This window comes from Balaenoptera musculus, chromosome 2 (assembly GCF_009873245.2).
Source record: "Balaenoptera musculus isolate JJ_BM4_2016_0621 chromosome 2, mBalMus1.pri.v3, whole genome shotgun sequence".
Classification (NCBI taxonomy): domain Eukaryota; kingdom Metazoa; phylum Chordata; class Mammalia; order Artiodactyla; family Balaenopteridae; genus Balaenoptera; species Balaenoptera musculus.
The window spans coordinates 53,960,400-53,977,811 of NC_045786.1; the positions used below are offsets into that span (position 1 = coordinate 53,960,400).

The 17,412-nt window shown below is 50.9% G+C and overlaps 1 protein-coding gene across 1 annotated transcript in view; it reads left to right on the forward strand.

The window, feature by feature from the left end:
* ATP10A (ATPase phospholipid transporting 10A (putative)) overlaps window positions 1-17,412 on the forward strand; it is a 177,775-nt gene that overhangs the window by 62,497 nt on the left and 97,866 nt on the right. The window contains 1 exon segment of the mRNA XM_036844164.1: window positions 1,022-1,226. Within this exon segment, the coding sequence (XP_036700059.1) occupies window positions 1,022-1,226 (205 nt within the window).

Sequence of the window (17,412 nt, forward strand, 5' to 3'; positions counted from 1 at the left end):
GATAAAGTCTTGTTCCTCTGCTTATTTATAAAACTGGACAAAACTGCCTCCAAGGAGCTCTTAAAAATGCCCTTTGTAGGATTAATGAGCCCATTTTTCCAGAGTGAAAAAAAATCTAAAGCCGAAATCTACACGTGTTTTCATCCTACTACCTATTAATCAATAGTAACTATCAGGTATTGAAAGCTGACTGTGGCAGGCACTCATTTGAGTGATTTTCTCCTTCATCTTGAGTGTCGTGGAGAGGATACATCTGCGGTGATCTCCATCCTGCAGAAGGTACAGAGGTTCTACTAGCTGTCTCTATGAATTTGTCTATTGTAGGGACCTCCTAAAAGTGAAATCGTACAGTGTTTGTCCTGTTGTGACTGGCTTATTTCACTTAGCATAATGTCCTCTGAGTTCATCCATGTTGTAACATGTGTCAGAATTTCCTTCCTTTTCATGGCTGAATCATATTCCACTGTATGGGTATACGACATTTTGCTTATCCATCTATTGTTGGGCATTTGGGTTGTTTCCACTTTTGGGCTATTGGGAGTAATGCTGTTATGAACATGGGTAGGCAAATATCCATTCGAGTCCCTGCTTTTAATTCTTTGGGGTATATACCTAGGAGTGGAAAGTGTAACCATTTTAAAGTGTACAGCTCAGTGGCATTTAGTGCTTTTAGTGTTGTGTAACCATCACCACTACCTAGTTCCAGAACATTTTAATCACCCCAAATGGAAACCTGTACCCAGGAAACAATTTCTCTCCGTCCCATCTCCCCTCCCCTCAGGCTCTGGCAGCCACGAATCCACCTTCTATTGCCAAGGATTTGCCTGTTCTAGATATTTCATATTACTGGAGTTTCACTATATGTGGCCTTTAGGAATCTTCTTTTAAATGCTTCTTATTATGGAAAATTTCAGCATTACAGAAAGTGGCACGAAGTGTTCAATGAGCTGCATGTGCCCATCATCCAAATTTGGCCTCCATTGATCTCCTCCAGACTTGTTAACGGCTGTCTCTTTACCAGGGAAGAAAAGCAGTACGTGAACCGATTCTGGAAAGAAATCCGTGTGGGAGACTTTGTGCGTCTTCGCTGCAACGAGATCATCCCTGCAGACATCCTGCTGCTCTACTCCAGTGACCCCGACGGGCTGTGCCACATCGAGACAGCCAACCTGGATGGAGAGACCAACCTGAAACGGCGCCAGGTGGTCCGAGGCTTCTCCGAGCTTGTAAGTGACCTGGCGTGTCTGGGGTCCCAGGTACCACATCCCGTGGTGCTTCCCATGCCGGCCCTCCAGGCCTTGGAGCACCTGCATCCCCTCCATCAGGCCAGGCTGATGGATGGATGTGGGACTGAGGGTCTGAAAGGACCCCAGTCCCCCTGAGCGCATAACCGGCCTGTGACTATGGGAAACAGGACCCAGTTTTATGACTCTGATTTCCACTGTACACTTCTTAGATTTGGAGTCCCTTTAAAGTCACTAGGAACACTTGGGACTGGCTGACTGTCAGCATTTACCCAGCTGTTGCTGTCATTCTAACACAGCAGCAGTAATGACCTGACCCCAGCATGTGGCTCAGGAATTTCTCTCCTCAGGGGTGTTTCTGAGTTCAGTGTCAGGTCTTCTGTGACTGAATTCTGCCTTGGAGGAGCATCGACTACAGCTCAGAAATGCTGGCCCTGTGGGGAGTGAGAAGTAGGAAGGGGAGCAGGGTCCCACCACCTATACCCACTGATAGCCTTGTGGCCGGAAAATTCAGACCCTGTCAGGGGTTTCCAACCTCTGTCCCCCTCTAGGTCTGTGCAGAGGATGCAGGGGTGCCAACGCCAGGGGACAGAAAGGAGCATGAGCCCTTGGGGATCAGGAGGTGTCTGGCAGGGCAGTGGACTAGCCCACACCTTGTTCTCCTGACACTGAGCTGCCTGTCTCTGTCACTCAGGGGCCTTGCCATCGAGGAAGGAAGGTTTAAGAAGTGCCCGAGGCAGTGAGCTCCTGAGTTTCAGGAAGGCAGCCACTGGGGGGGTCTCTTCCTCTGTCACATAATGGGTGTCAGTGTCACACACTGGGGATTTTCTTCCTCTGTCGTTGGCACCCTCTCAGTGAGCTCCTACAGGAGAACCAGGCCTTAGAATCAGGACTGGGATGGGTCTGGAGCAGTTGGCTTGTTTTATAGCCTGGGGGTGTCCCTGGGGCACTGTCGGCATTTGACGTAGGGCATTAATTGTGCAGGATTGTCGGGGGGCATCCCCGTATCCCGCTATGAGTGTCCATGCCGTTTACCCTTGGTCACTGTGACAGCCGAAGGCACCTCCTACACACTTTCAAAGGGCCAGATGGCGTCCCACACCCTGGGGCTACTGCTGGCCTTGGTGGTAGGACTTTCTGAGCCTGACACTCACCCACCTCCTGCAGACAGCCTGGACTTCCTCACCAGTGTCTGGATTGTTCTGCCGTCACTTCTGTCCACCACCATGATTTCCTCGTTTTCATCTCCTTTTGTGCCAAGAATGTTTTTGTGAGCTGCCTCAAATCTTTCTTGGAACGAGGCAAAGCATACATAAACATTAAAAATAGTATTTTTTTTAAATGGGATGCTCTTCTCCCAGATCAGGAGAGTTGGTGACAATGCTTGTTTGGGACCCTTGAGGCCCAGCACTGGCACATTCAGTGCGTTCCAGCTTCTGCATTGATTGTGCTCCAGGGTTTGGTAATAAATGTGGGCCAACCTTCCCCTGCTGTTTCCCCCCCGGCCACATGTGCATGTGTCCTGAGGTCGCCTCACCCCAAGGCTTCTCCCCCAGGCCTGCCCCAGTCCCTCAGAACCCACTGTTCCCAAGCCCTCTCCAGTGCACAGACGTGGGGACGAGCCCTGAGGTCAGCAGGGATGGGCTTGGATTGGAGGGAGGTGGTGACCGCACAGGCTCCAGCTCCATCCAGGTGGAGCAGCCAGTGTGAGCAGAGGGTGCCTGTAACATAAACGGATGCATCTGTGTATCTAATGGGTGAAACTTCAGACGCTGTGGAAAATCTGGCGAAACTGCAGAACCTGAGAGTAGAGTGGATCTGTTTGGGTGACGGGTGGGGCAAAGCCACGGGGGTGCATCTCCTTGGTCAGCTCTCGGGAACAACTTCCTTGTTTCCTGTCTTCTAATTTGTTCAGCTGCTGAACCCAGTAATATCTAAAAGCCTCCTCCACCCACTTTTCTCGCTGGTGCTTTGTATAAACACGCTGTTTGTAAGATGGATGTTGAAATTCCAGGATTGCTACAGACAGACACATCCTGTATCCTCCTGCGTAGGGCCCGTGCATGCCTGAGGAGGTCAATGGAGCTGAGCCATAACTTAGTCAAAATGGCCAAAATTAAGAACCAAAACCATTTTGATTAAAAAAAAGTTTCTTTATCAGCACCCAAATTCTTCAATATGAATGCACACTCTAGTCTCTATTATTGGTATATTTTTTCACTTTCTGTTTTTTTCTCCCTCTTTCCCTAACGTCCAAAGGCATTTTTCTGGTAACCTGAATTCTTGTTCATACATTATTATTCTGAAATGTATGAACTGCCCCATGGAATATAAAGATAGGAAGTCTCTGGCTTTTAAAAGCCTAACAATTGGAAAACCAAGGTTTGGCTGTAACATTACAATGCCAGGAACATTCAGTTCTATGTATTGAAGTGGGGTTTTCATGGGTGGAGTCAGCTGGCGTCTCAGGCAGGTGAAGAGCGGATTCCTGTCCAATGCACAGTAACACAGTGCCACGTGGACGAGGGCTCAGTTGGAAGTGCAGGCCCCTAGGAAAACTTAAATTAGAGGTGATTTGCAAAACTAAGGTGAAGAATATGAGAGGACCTTGACATTCATGCAGGGGCTGGGTGTATCTGTCAGGGTCCAGTGAGGAGGCAGAAACCACAGCTGATTCGGTCAAGGCAAGTTTGATGTAAAGAACTCCTCATGGGGGATTGCACAGTAAGAAGTGAAGGGACTCCCCAGAATGCAGAAGAGCTGATAGAGGGAACAGCCAGTGGTCCTGGTGCTAAGATAGCGCCCAGGGAAGAGGCCCCCAAGCCTGAGTCTTGTTCTTATGGCCGAGGGCATAGCTGTCCCTCCTGGGATGGCAGAAAAGTTACTGAGGGGCGGGCTGTACCAGTGGGTCAGCCCTCACAGGTGCAGTGGAGCCATCCACTGGGAGGTGCTGAACCTGGGAGCTTGCGAGATGCTGGGACAGGTGCTGCTGGAGCTGGGTGCTGGGGATGCCACCCTCTGTGTGGGGCTCCCACCACTGCCGTGGACGAAGGCCAGGTGACGGATCTCTGGACAGCAGCCCCATGGATCCCACGCCTGTATATGCGAGGTGCTCAGGAGGGCATGCAGAGAGCAGCAGCCTGGGCTGGGGTCCGAGGCTGAGCCTCAGGGATCTGGTTTCCCTGAGCTGAGAGCTGGGGAGAGCTTGTGCTGGCTGGGTCCTGGAGAACAAATCCACTGACCCTCCACCTGAAGGCCAGCTCCTCCCCCCAGCACCCTTGGCTGACAAGGCAAGAATGTGGCTCCTCTTCCCACCCTCTCCAATTTCCAAAGTCATTTATGAAGTGCTTGTTTGCTTGGGGAAGGATGCTAAGAAAGAGGGAAGTGGTCCACACACTGTAGGATCTGGTCATTTAAGGCAGTGGGACCAACACCTAGAGGACCCAGGCCTGCTCACCAGCAGACACTTGATACTGAGCAACAAGAAGAATCCCATTAGGGGATTGGGCTTGGAAAGTGGCCTTCCGAGAGGCCTAGGGAGGCTCCCAGAAAGAGGGCTTAAATTGTATTCTGAAGGCTAGGATGGCAGGGTTTGGGTGCCGGGTAGGTGTTTTAGGCAATGATACAGGTCAGATGATATCTCAGAGGTGGAAACAGAATTGTATATAAAGAAGAGAGTTAGATAAATTGTACAGAATTGAGGGGCTGGAAGCACAGCGAGGTGGGAACGCATGGCTTGCCCAGACCCCTGAGTCCAAGGGGACAAGGCCCCCAGACACCTTCAGCCACCCAGCCATCTTGCCTCTGGAGAAGGAAACATAGATATTGGCACTTCAAAATAAACATTTGATTTAAAAGTTGGGGTCATGGGAGTTCCCTGGCGGCCCAGTGATTAGGACTCCGTGCTCTCACTGCCAGGAGCCTGGGTCCAGTCCCTGGTTGGGGAACTGAGATCCCGCAAGCCACACAGCGTGGCCCAAAAAAAAAAAGTTGGGGTGAAATTGGCATTATCCAAGAAATAAGAGGGACCCCAAGGCTGAACACGAGCTGTCACAATAACAGCTCAGATTTGTTCCGGCTTCCTGGGGGCCAGGCGTTATCATGCCTCTCCCATTCATAGTGGTTCAAACATTTTTAAATCATATTTTTAAATATAAATTGTGAGGTAATGATGATCATACCCTTTTATAGATGACAAACAGGGAAGTCAGGAGATTCTGCCAAGGCCACCCTCCCCCACCCGTCGAATCAGCGGGGAGCCCAAAGCTTCCGGGTCTGGCAGCTCCTGGGTTGGCAGGATGGGGGTTCTCCAGCGCCCCGTCTTTCCTGTTCATTGGGCATCTGTGTTGCTTCATCCCACGCGTTCATTCAGACCTGCAGCCCTGCCCGTGCAGCTGCATGTGTTCAGCCTCTATATGGGGAGAAGTTTCTAGCTCATCTGTAACATTCGCACAGTCATTTCTGCAGAATGAGGAGGTCCTTAGGCTGATAATTTTACATAAAGATCTTTTTTTTTTTTTTTACAGAGACTCACTTTTGTGATTTTTCATTCTTTTAACAAATATTTATTGAGCACCTACTATGCTTTAAATGCCATTCTAGGCACCCATCAAAACAGGTAAACGTCTTTCCCCTCATGGTGTTGTGTGACGTGTGAATAGGTAAATCGGGCAGAGGTGGACTAGGGATACTGCTGAGGATAAAGCAGAAGCAGGGGCCCTAAACATCAGGTGGTGTTGGAGTTTCAGAGGGGGTGGGGCCCTGAGGCCATGTAAGCCACGTCGGTGTCAGGGAGGGGCCGTCTAGGAGGGGACTTACGTGTGAGTTAATTTCCTGGGAAAAAATGTTCCTCCAGTTTGTCTCTTGGATGGACTTGTGGGATTGTTGCCCACACCCCGGCTACACCCACAGGGCCATCTGCTTCCCACAGTTTGGAGCGGTGATTGTGGGAGCTGCAGGAAGAGCTGAACCCACAAGCCTGCCGAAGCTCGGTCTTTCCAGGCGTGTGTGGGTGTGTGCACGCATGTGTGCATGTGTGCCTGGCGCGTGCTCCCGATGACATTAGTGTGGAAATTTCCTAGGCTGGAAAAAGTCTGAGAAGCACTACTTTAAAAAGATGTACCTAATGTCTAGATTGGCACGGATCCTAAGACAGTGACCCAGCTTTTCTTCCACTTTGCACGTAGATTTTACTAAGTTACCACCAGCATTGGGTGCCAGACTCTCTCAGACAATGACAAAGCTCAGAGTTTCCTTTATGAGGGAGAGTCAGTCCTCCCCCAAGTTACTTGACAAAATTCAAGTTTAGCAGAATGACTAAAATTCCAATTATGTAGGAGACACAATTAATATTTTTTTGTTTCTACCTACACATGCTCCCAAAATTACCTCTACCACAGGAAAACTAGGGGTGAAAAGGTGGTTTATAAGATAGTTCTTACACCAAAGTTTCTTTTTCCTTAAACTGTTCGAGTAGTCTTCAAATTAACTATATTCTCTGCTGTGGGATTGAAAAAGGAAACCATCTGTCATCTAAGTGGAAAACAAAGACAGCTGGCTGGGTGTGTTAATTGGATTGGTCAATATCAAGCCTTGGCAAAAAGATTCATGGTTTCTTTTACATAATGAAATATAGTCACTAAACTCATAATTTATACTGTGAGACATTTTTATTCTCAAATTTAACAATCACATACTTTTGTTGAAGGATATTAAATAGGTAACAGGAAAGACTATGAGAAAGAAAATTATTTTGAGAATATAATAACTATATTTGGACTAAAAATTTAATTCTAGCAACTGTGGATATTCAAAGCAATTCAGTTAGGTAGGTAATATAATTATCTGAGACATACCATGTTTTATAATATCAACTGCGTTTACTTCATGGGGAATGTCAATTTGGTTGTATAATAAGATGTTTTGGTTTCCAATCCCGGTGACTTTGCCATGGATTCTTTGCCTTGAACCTGTGGTCTAGGAAAGCAGTGCTTACAGAGAGTAAAGTACTGTAATCTTAATGAAAACAACTAAATGCCAGGAAGTTGATAATATTAGGCTCCCCTGAAGTATTAATCCTAAAAGATCTTATTACAATATATAGAAACTTCAACATTTTTTTGTGTGCATTTAACTTCGTGTTTTTTTGTTTGGTTGGAAGTGGTTATTTTCTATTCTAGGAGAAAGACAACTAAAGCAATAAGGTTTTTGTTCTATTCATGGTGGTATACAATATGAAGTTTTATTTTTCTTTGTATTTTCATTGGAAAAAAAGGAATTTAGTCAAATTCCAACTTTTCTAAATGTAGTTAAATTGCATCAGCAATCGCAAAGAGTTTGAGGCTCTGTGTGTGTGTGTGTGTGTGTGTGTGTGTGTGTGTGTGTGTGTTTCTGGAGAAGGCATTTCTTACCAGTAGAAGGAGCTGGCAATGTGAGATCTGTCCAGTTGGCAGTAAGGTCCTCCTCACAAGTGGGTATGGGTGTGGTTGTGTGCATGTGTGTTTGCCCACGTGTGAGTGTATTTGTGTGTGGGCATGTGCATAGGTATGTGTATGTGTGTGAGAGTGTGTGTGTGCAAGTGTATGTCCCAAAGAATAAAGCAAAATGAGCTAAGCGTGCCCAAGTTACCGCTTTTGACTATCTTTGAGGAGAGGATAAAGATTCTTTCCTGGGCTAAGACATACTATTCTAGCAGTATATTCATGTGCAGGAGCTCATTCCTGGGGGACCTGGAATTTTCAGTCTGGTTGTTGAGCATCTCCTGTTCACCGCTCGCATTAGGTGATGGTGCCCAGGCAGTCCCGTCTCTGCGCAGTGGACTGTGGGGCAGTTTGTTCCTTGATGGGGCATCGTGCCTGGGGCCGTGTCCCTTCCCCTTGTTTTCTGAGCAGAGCCCCCGACAAGAGGAAGGTCCCTGTTCCCACAACATGAGACCAGTCGCCGCAGCATTTGAATTTTTTAAGTTATCCTCCTTTTGTTTCTGAATGTTGAGTCTAGTTCTCCATTTTACCAAGAATTACTGGGAAAGTTATACAAAGCTTTCAACCTGCATGTACTCCTCCAGTAGAAGCCAGTGCTAGGTTCTTGTACTGGTGTGAGTGCTTCTGAGCGTCTGGCCTCCCCACACAACAGAACAAAGCAGAGATCCTTATCCACATCTGCATGGTCATCATGATGTCCTGTGAACCAGTCCTTGTGTTACCTACCAGGGTTCTTGGCCTTCCCCAATCAATAGAAATTGATAAGAGGCCAGGCAAGAAATTCAGGCAAGGCTTTACTGGGGCTCCTGCTGCAGCAGGGGTGAGTGAAAACAAGTAACAGTTTCCCTTGCTAACTCCCTGGCGGGGGTGGTGAGCTGGTTCCTTGTATGGGATGAGGGTAGGGGTGTGTCCAGGGGTCGGGCTGGAGGGGTAGCTTAGGTGATCTGGCCACCCCTTGGTGGTGGTGTGTGCAGGGGGCATGGCCAGTACCCTGGTTTTGCTCCCTACCCCCTGCTTTTGCTCCTGGCTCTTCAGCAGTGGCAGTTGGGTGTGTTTTTTGGTCTTTTCATATCTTGTCCATAATGTGCCCCAACTGTGCACGCACGCAGTTATTTTTAGTCCCTTATAGTTTCTTTGTATTTTGTAGCTCCAGGAGACAATTGTCCAGGTGCAAGCACTGCAGCAAAGGGTCCCAGGTCCCAGGTCCCAGTCTGTCTCACTTGTAAGGGGAAGGGAGCTGTGCTACAGAGCACACTGTTACCTGCTTGGGTGTGGATGAAACTGTGCTCCTGACATCTGAATTGGGTTTAAACCATATTGAGATACATTCGGGGCTTTTCCAGCAGTGCTGACGAATAATCCATACTGTGGAAGGCACCGGGATTCGACCTAGCAGCCCCGATGGGCATTGTCACCCAACCGAGGTCAGGCTGAAGTTTGTTGGTTTCCAGTGGAGCCTCTTGCAGTAGCAGATGTGTCAGGGCACCTTCCCCTCCCCCTCTAAAAGTGTGTCATAGCCAGTGACCAGAAATCTTCCCCTCCGATCCAGAGAGCGGACACTGAGGTACATCTGCATGGGTTTTTGTAAGTTTAGAATTAGGCCAAAGCTTCAGAATTGTTCTTTGTTGCACACACACACCTAACCCTAACCCTAACCCTAACAGAAATATCCATGTGTGAGTCTTGTGTCTTTGAGAAAAAAGGAAAGAAATATTCTCACATACTTGTGACGAGCGACTTTTCAGCAGATCTTCCTGCTGTTGGTTAGAAGTGAGCCCTTTCGTGGTGGTAAAGAAGGCTGGCTTCAAAGGACTGCAGATCTAGGTTTGTTTTGGAAGGAACATCAAATGGCTGGTTTGGCCATCCGGCCTTTATCAAGCATTTTGGAGCCTTGACCATCAGGCAGGAAATCTTGTGAGGACAGACTTTGTGAGGTTGACATGAGGACAGACTGAGAGGGGGCGTGTCTCTCTCAGCCCTGGAGACCCTCCTCCAGGGTCGTGAGTGTTGAAACCCTGCTTGGATATTCTGAGTGTTGGTGTGTCAGGGCTAAGGACAGGCAGGGAAGATGTGCCAGGAGGGTCGGGCTCTATAGCTCAGTTGGGACTGTTTGTCCCAAGCACCAGAGATCAGAGGCTCAAGAGCACTTGGATTCAACAAGGGGGGGCCGTCTGCCTGTTCTAAGCCATCCTGCACATCATGCCCCTTGGGGAGATGGGCATCTTTGTGACAGCTGCCTGCCAACCCCCTGTTGACAGGAGACCCTAGGGCTGGCACTGTGCAGAACCCGGAACTGGGGGGGGCTCTGTGACCCTTCCGGTGAGAATGAGACTGTCTGCGCCAACCCCCCTGCCCCCCGCCCCCGCCTCGGGTAGTGGTACCAGCTGATACTCACCCAGCACTCACTGTGTGCCAGGCCTCTCTGAGCCTCCCAGGTCACTGCTTCCTCTGATTCTCTTGAGGGAGGTGCTGGGACACCCATGTCATCCAGGTCCTGTGTGACAGATGAGCCCTGACACACAGAGGGACTCAGCCCCTTGGCCTATCATGGGGCAGAGGGACGGGTAGGACTCAGGGCCACCTCCAGAGAGCCCGGGACCATTGCTGTTGAATGTACAGGATGAGGAGGGCCGGGCCGGGCTCATCCACAGCCATGGGGACGGGGCCGGGGGCGGGCAGAGCGTGGCCGTCCTTGGGGTGGACAGGATGAGTCTGGGGTCCCGTGGTCGCACTGCCACATCTGGTCTGGCTGGCTTCCTGCCCAGCTTGGAGTGTGTGCTTCTGATTCCACCCCTGTGGCTTGAGAGGCATAGGAAATGTTTGCTTTATTCTAAGCAGAAGAAGCCATTTGTTCCACTGATTACACCTTTCGCAAAAAAAGTCCACAATTAAAGGCGTTGAGCTGCTGTGGCAGGAGCAGGTGGCCAGGACACCCCTTCCTTCTACTACCCGCCCCACAGCTCAGGAGACCCCTCTGACCCTCCCCTCCCCTTGGTCATGGTCACTCCTCCCAAATGACTGTCACGGTCCAGTCATTTCCTGGCCACCCCAGCCCAGCACTTGGAGTTACCGCTCACCCGACCCTCCCTGAGTGCAGAGAGCTGGTCCCAGTCCTGTAGCTTCTGCAGTGCCAGGCCTGGGACCCCGACTGGGAGGCAGCCCCTCATGAGGTGTCACCTCAGCTGGGGACACCCAAGGCCCTTGTCCCGAATACGTGACTCTGAAAGGTCCCTTCATGGAGAGCATCTCCCCTCCCCTCCACAGAGCTCTTCAGAGCTGTGAAAGCTGCTGGCAACTAGCCTGGGGCAGTGGTCTCCACAGCTGACATTTGCTGGCACTTAACCACTTAACAGTGCTTTCTAGTATGGTTGACCTAAACCTGCCCTGGGGGTGCATGGGACCCTCCGGGGCTGGGCCCCCCAGCGCTCTGCCTACCTTGGTGTGGGGTGGGCAGGCGCTGGGCTGTTCCGAGCTCCCCAGGGTTTCCCCAGGGCTGAGGACAACTGCCCTGAGATAAGAACAGTTGCCTTCCTGTTTTACAAGTAAGGTGGCCCAGGTCCAGAGAGATAAGCGGGTTCGCCCCAGTCCTGCAGCTACAAAGCAGGCATCCTGGCTGCACTGCCCATTCCTGCAGCACCCCTTCCTGCCCCTTTGCCGCTCCAGCTCCTGCGCTCACCCTGCAGGGGTGCTTGAGTCCATCCTTCTTAGGACAGCACCTGACTTGGCTCCTCCTTCTACCTTCCCAGTGTGTCCACGCAGCGTCTTCCCCCCGCAGTTGGCCCTGAACACTGCTACAGTGGCTGCTAGAGTCATGTCCAAATGGCAGCTCTCACCTTGGCACTCTGGCTCAGAAGCCTCCAGTGGAGGCAGGCACTTTAGAGCATTGTGGTAAAGTTAAAGGACAAGTCCCTAGGCCATAACGGGCAGAAAAGAAATTGATTACTGTCCAAATATCTGACTACAGTGCGCTGTGTAGCAGAACAGCCCAGTCTAAAGAAACTGCTGATGCCAAGAAGCCAGGGGCAGAATGCATGATATGTGTTTGTCTATATATGTCTCTCTCTATATATATACACACATAGATGTAGTAGATAGGGATGTACATGCACACGTGTATCTGTGGGTTCCACTTAAGAGTTGATTAGTGGGAGGATTCCACTGGTTTGAAGTTTTGGCAAAACCCTAGCTAGGTTGTTTCTGGGGCCTTTGGGCTGTGCTTCTCACCGAGCTGTGGTCCTCGTCCCTGGCTTCAATCCAGGAGGCCTGGATGAGCACAGGGCTCTGGGGCTGGAGAGAAGGCTTCGTCTCTGATGGGGCTGGGGTGCCCCAGCTGGTTAGCTGGGGTGATGAGGGACCCTCGGGCTGTGGGCAGACGAGATGACCACCTGGACCTCTGGCACGCCCCCATGCAGGCTGCTGCTCTCAGACAGCAGGGACAGGAAGCAGTTGCCCCTGGGCAGTGTGGCCCTGTGAGCACCTGGGTCACTTCCCACAGCAGTGCTGCACTTGGGCTTTTAAATGAGCATGACAGCCATCACCGTTAGGGGTCTGGCCAAGATGTGGAGGGAAAACTGAGCCCTTGCCGTCTTTGCTCTCTGCCCTCCTTGAGATGGGCAGCCCGGGGTGGGGGGTGGGAGTGCTGCCCCCTCCCCGCCTCACAGGGTGGTGGTGATGGGGAAAGGGGAGAACAGGGAGGCTCGGAAAGTCTCCTTCATTGTTCACAGACTTAGCACTTTGTGTGCTGGGCACTGTGATTAAAACAGAAAACATCCCTTCCTTTAAGGAACTGCGGGTTAAGTGATCTGAGCTGTTGACTGGAGCAGAGCCGGATGCAAACTGAAGCCTGCCTGAAGCAGCAGGGGGGGCTCGGCCAGCCTCCTGGCTCCGCGGCCACCCCCCAACCCTTCCCTCACTCCCGAAGGGTGGGTGATGCCTGGGCGTGTGGTTGCTCTGTGTGTGTCAGCCCTGCCTGCCCCGTTCCCTCCAAGACTTCCTAAGAAAAACCCAATTATAGCAGAGGCTGGCAGAGCTGGCGAGGCTGACTTGACGCTGCAGCCCCTCAGTCCACACAGAGTAGAAATAAAGCTGACCTTCCATGGCCTGTGAAGTGGCGTGTGGCTTCCTTCTTTCCCAGCTTCCCGACCCACCTCAGTGGTGGCCGGCTCTTCTCACCCCTTCTTCCTGACTGCAAGGAAACCCCTGTTTTAGGAGGGGCCACAGTCCCTGACGGGCCTGGGGAGGAAGACGCTGGTAGACAGTTTGGGGTCTGAGAAGGGGTCCCCGGGCAGGCTTGGTCACAGTGAACAAGATGGGGGCCGCAGAGAGCACTGTGGAGAGCAGGCTCGGGGTTCTGCACCTGCTGGCTTGCAACCCGAGAGGGTCATATGACCTCTCAGGCTTCAGTTTCAACATCTGCAGGATGGGAGCAGTGTCAGAGGTCCTCCTCTCCCGGCAGGCCAGAGCTCAGCAGGGGTGCCTCTGCCCCTGCCCCTGCCCCCATGGCTGTCCTCGAAGGAAAGGTGGGAGCGGCCCCTGTGTGCCTCTCTGTGCAGAAGAGCCTGATAATAAACACAGCAGTGGGAGGCATTGCCCTGAGCTCAGTGAGTCCAGAGTGGCTGGAGAGAGCTGGAGAGCTGGGTGCTAGTGGGGAATTGTGTGGGGTTCTGGGGAGGAGGAGGCTGCAGCATGGAGTACCGGCCTGTGGGTGTGGGACGCTGGGTCTGCAGCTTTAACCTGCCTCCCTGGTGCAGGAACATGGGAGCAGGTAGGACACAACCAGCACCCTGGGGAGCTGCTCCTTGACCCATTCGCAGGGCAGGGCTACATGCTTCTAAGGGAAAGTCCTGGTTTTTAGAGGGAATCCTTGTGTCACATATTGCAGCTGTTGGCATGTATTCCACAGAGGAAGGGAGGATGCTGGCTTGATGTGCCGGGGACTGTTAGATCTCTACCCACAGCCCAGGAGCTCAGCAGACATGACGCCCCACGGTGCAGGGCCGACATCATTACCAGGGTCCATGGACCTGCCGGGGCTCTCTGGAGGTGCTTCACCTCAAACTGTAGGATGGTTGTAAAGGCCAGGCTTGCAAAGGGAAAATAATTGAGAAGGAAGCCTTCATTTATGTCCATAAGGCTCCTCACAAGCGTTCACCAGACACACTGCAGAGTTATCCTCTGCAGTTGGCAGGCTGGAGCCGGGAGCTCTTGGCACCCTTGAATTCAAGGGCAGGGCCCATATGATTTCTGGTATCACAGGTGGGGCGTCCTTGGCGATGACCCTTGTGTCTCAGCGACCGGAAGTTAAGGATGGCTGAGATCACCAGATAGGGCATCCTTGGTCCTGGAAGCCCACACTGCACCAGGGGTCTGAAAAACTTAGACTGAAAAACTATTTGCACATAATTCCTTGTGTTCTTGGGTCCTTGTCCGGAGGGTGGTGGGTAGAGCCGCAGCATTGCCCTCACCTGGGGCTGGTGATAACTGCAGAGTCCCAGGCCCGCTCAGCCCCACAGAGGCAGGATCTCGTTTTGATAAGATCATTGTGGGATTCATGTCTGAGAAGTCAAGTGGTGCTGATTTACACCTGGACATACTTAGTTTTCTGTATTTCCTCTGTTTTCCGGACACAAGTAGGATAATAATCAGTTTCTATGTTCTTCTTGTCTTCTTGATGGAAGTAGATATTTCAGTAATTCACTAATTAAGACACTTCTTTTTTTTTAAAAAAAAAAAGTCACAAATATAGATCACCTTCTACAAAAGATGTGCCTTTGAACACCTCTGGATAAAATAAAATTGAACGATATTCTCCCCTAGAAGTAATTTCAGGGATGCTTTGTTTGCACCGCTAGGTTAGTCCGTGGGGCAGGAGCAGTGCTTCCTGGGGTGAGTACTGGTACAGCGGGTTCTGGGCCCTGAACTTCATGGTCCCGGCAGCCTCTTCTTTCGGCGTTCCCAAGGTAGGGCCACTGTCACCTGGTGTCCTAGGGAAGCCGCTCTGCCCAGCTGAGTGCCACTGCGCATTAGGGCTACTCCGATTCCCACGCTGGCTCTCCTGCACGCCTGCCCTCCTCCCTTTCACAGGACTCCTGCTGCCACCACTTCCGAGGAGGCACTCTTTCTAACACACCAGTGCTTTGGAATGCTGTCCCCAGTGTGCCCCAGGCCTCCTTGCTTGGTGTCCTGGGTCCTCCCCCAGGTGTGCCTACAGCCTCGGGTGCTTCCTCTGCTCCTGGAGTCTGGCTTCCCTTCAGGTCTGCCCGTGGGTGAAATTTCAAATATCACACCTGTCCTCTGAGACCTCCAGAAGTATTGCAACACAAGACTAAGATATATAACAAGCATTCTTGGCTTTTAAAGTTTAAAATGTAAGGACAAACCACAGGCACATGGCACACCTCTGTGACCGACATGAGTGCACACGTGTGTGTGTGTGCATACGTGCACGCAGATAGATACACAGAGACCTGCAGTCTTCGCATTATGGGGTGCCTGCCCTGAGAATCGGGATTTTTACCAGCTAGGTCAGCTGAATCTGAAAGGAGCGACCTTTGGCAGAGATCCGCAAGGGTGGAACTGCTTACAGAAACTGTGTTCTTCCCAACCCCTGCCTGTTTCATACTTACTGCTGTCAGGGCCATGAGACTGTTTTGGGAAAATGCCTTACTTAGGTCTCTGGGAGTCCTCAGAAAGGGTGACAGACCCTAAAAGGTTGTGGTGCATTGTATTGGGGTTCTCCAGAGAAACAAAACCAATAGGAGAGATGAAGATAGATAGATAGATAGATAGATAGGAGGATAGGTCAATCTCTGTCTATATATAGTCTCTCTCTATATCTCTTTATATATCTGTGTATCTATGTCTATATCTCTATATTTGAGTCAATATCTATATAAGTCTCTCTCTTTATATATATGTACATATGTGTGTGTATATAATGTTTCTTTAGAGGAATATAGAGATATATAGATATTTCTATATATGGGAATCTATGTACATATAGAGAGATTTATTATGGAAACTGGCTTACAGGATTATAGAGACAGAAGTCCCATGATCTGCCATCTGCAAACTGACAGGAAGGACCAGGGAAGCTGATGTGTAGCTCAGTCTGAACCTGAAGGCTTGAGAACTTGGGGAACCTATGGTATGAATCCCAGTCCAAGGGCAGGAGAAAGTGAGGAGAGCTGTCCCAGCTCAAAAGTGAGGCAGGAAAAAGGGCGAATTCCTCCTTCCTCCACCTGTTGTTCTGTTCAGGCCCTCAGTGGATTGGAGGATGCCTACCCACTTTGGGGAGGGCATCTGCTTTACCAGGTCCACTGATGCAAATGCTCATCTTGTCCAGAAACACACAGACACACCCAGAAACAATGTCTGATCTGGGCACCTCGTGGTCAGTCAAATCGGCACATAAAATTAACCACCACCTGTGTTTACTTGGTATCTTGTGGGGTTTTCCTTGGAGAGAATATGAACAGTAAAAAGGCAGAGGGAGGCAGTTCTGTAACTTCTGCTTTTGCCCTGACCACCCTTTGAGCGTGGACTTTTCTGCTTCTGACCTTGACTTATGGCTTGAGTGGGAGGACGTCATCCCAGGGTCTCGCAAGAGAGCAGGAGAAGTGGGAGGGGATAGAGTTGTGGTGAACAGGTTCAGGAGTCAGTGAGGCTGGGCAAGGGTTGGGGCGGGGAGGAGGCCGCCATAACATGGCCTCAGGACCTTGACCAAGTCACTTCTCTCCCAGACATCTAGAAATGGACAGCATTGGACCATGAGGTCTCTGAGGCCCCTCTTGTCCCTGCTCTGTGACTGCCTTTCATGGAAAGGGCAAGGACACTGCAGTGGTGTGGATGGAGAGATGACGGGGATTAGTAGGCAGCTATGCCCCGGTCATGACACATCCAACTCCAGCGCCCGCCAGTGCATTTGCTGTGTGCCAGGCCCCCAAGGTGGCCTCTCAGGTGACCCTCAGTGACCCGAGGGGTTTGTATATATCACTTCTCCCATTTTACAAAGGCAACAGCTGAGACAAGGAACATGAGGTCTGTTGCTCGGAATGAGATGCATGGTGTGATGTGCTGGACCCTGGCCTTTGGCCGAGGGAGGCTCTCATCTGCCTCAGAATGCTGCATTCAGAGGCCCAGCTTTGTCAAGAATAGAACAGAGGAAGGTAGACTTGGTCAGGGAAGATTTAAGTTAGACATGGGGCTAGACTCTCCTGCATGAATAAGACAATAGTGTGTTCTACCCTAGTGTGGGGAGCTGGGGGCAGAAGTCCGTGCAGCAGGAGGTCCTGAGCTGGTCAGGAAGCTCTGGGCTCTGTTGCAGTGTTGTCAGCAGCAGCTGTGAGGTGAGGGATGTGCTCACTGCAGAGGAGGGACGTGGACGACATTTAACGCAAGGGCCCCGGTGGCTCAGAAGAGTTTGTGCCCAGAGAATGACTGGACATCATCAACTTGGGCACCGTGGATGTGTCAGGAGCCTCCCTCAGGAAGGAGAGCCTCTCTAGGGCTTCCTCTGGGTCCCCGCAGCTCCACTCACCGTTTTCTGCTCCGTCCCCTCGGGGAGCTCTGCCTTGGCTGGACCCTCCCCAAGGGGCCTCTTCTTCATTGCCTTGCTTTACCAGCCTAACCATTCACATCTGCTGCCCTGTTAATTCTCACCCCATGAGACAGCATTGCCATTGCCCCCA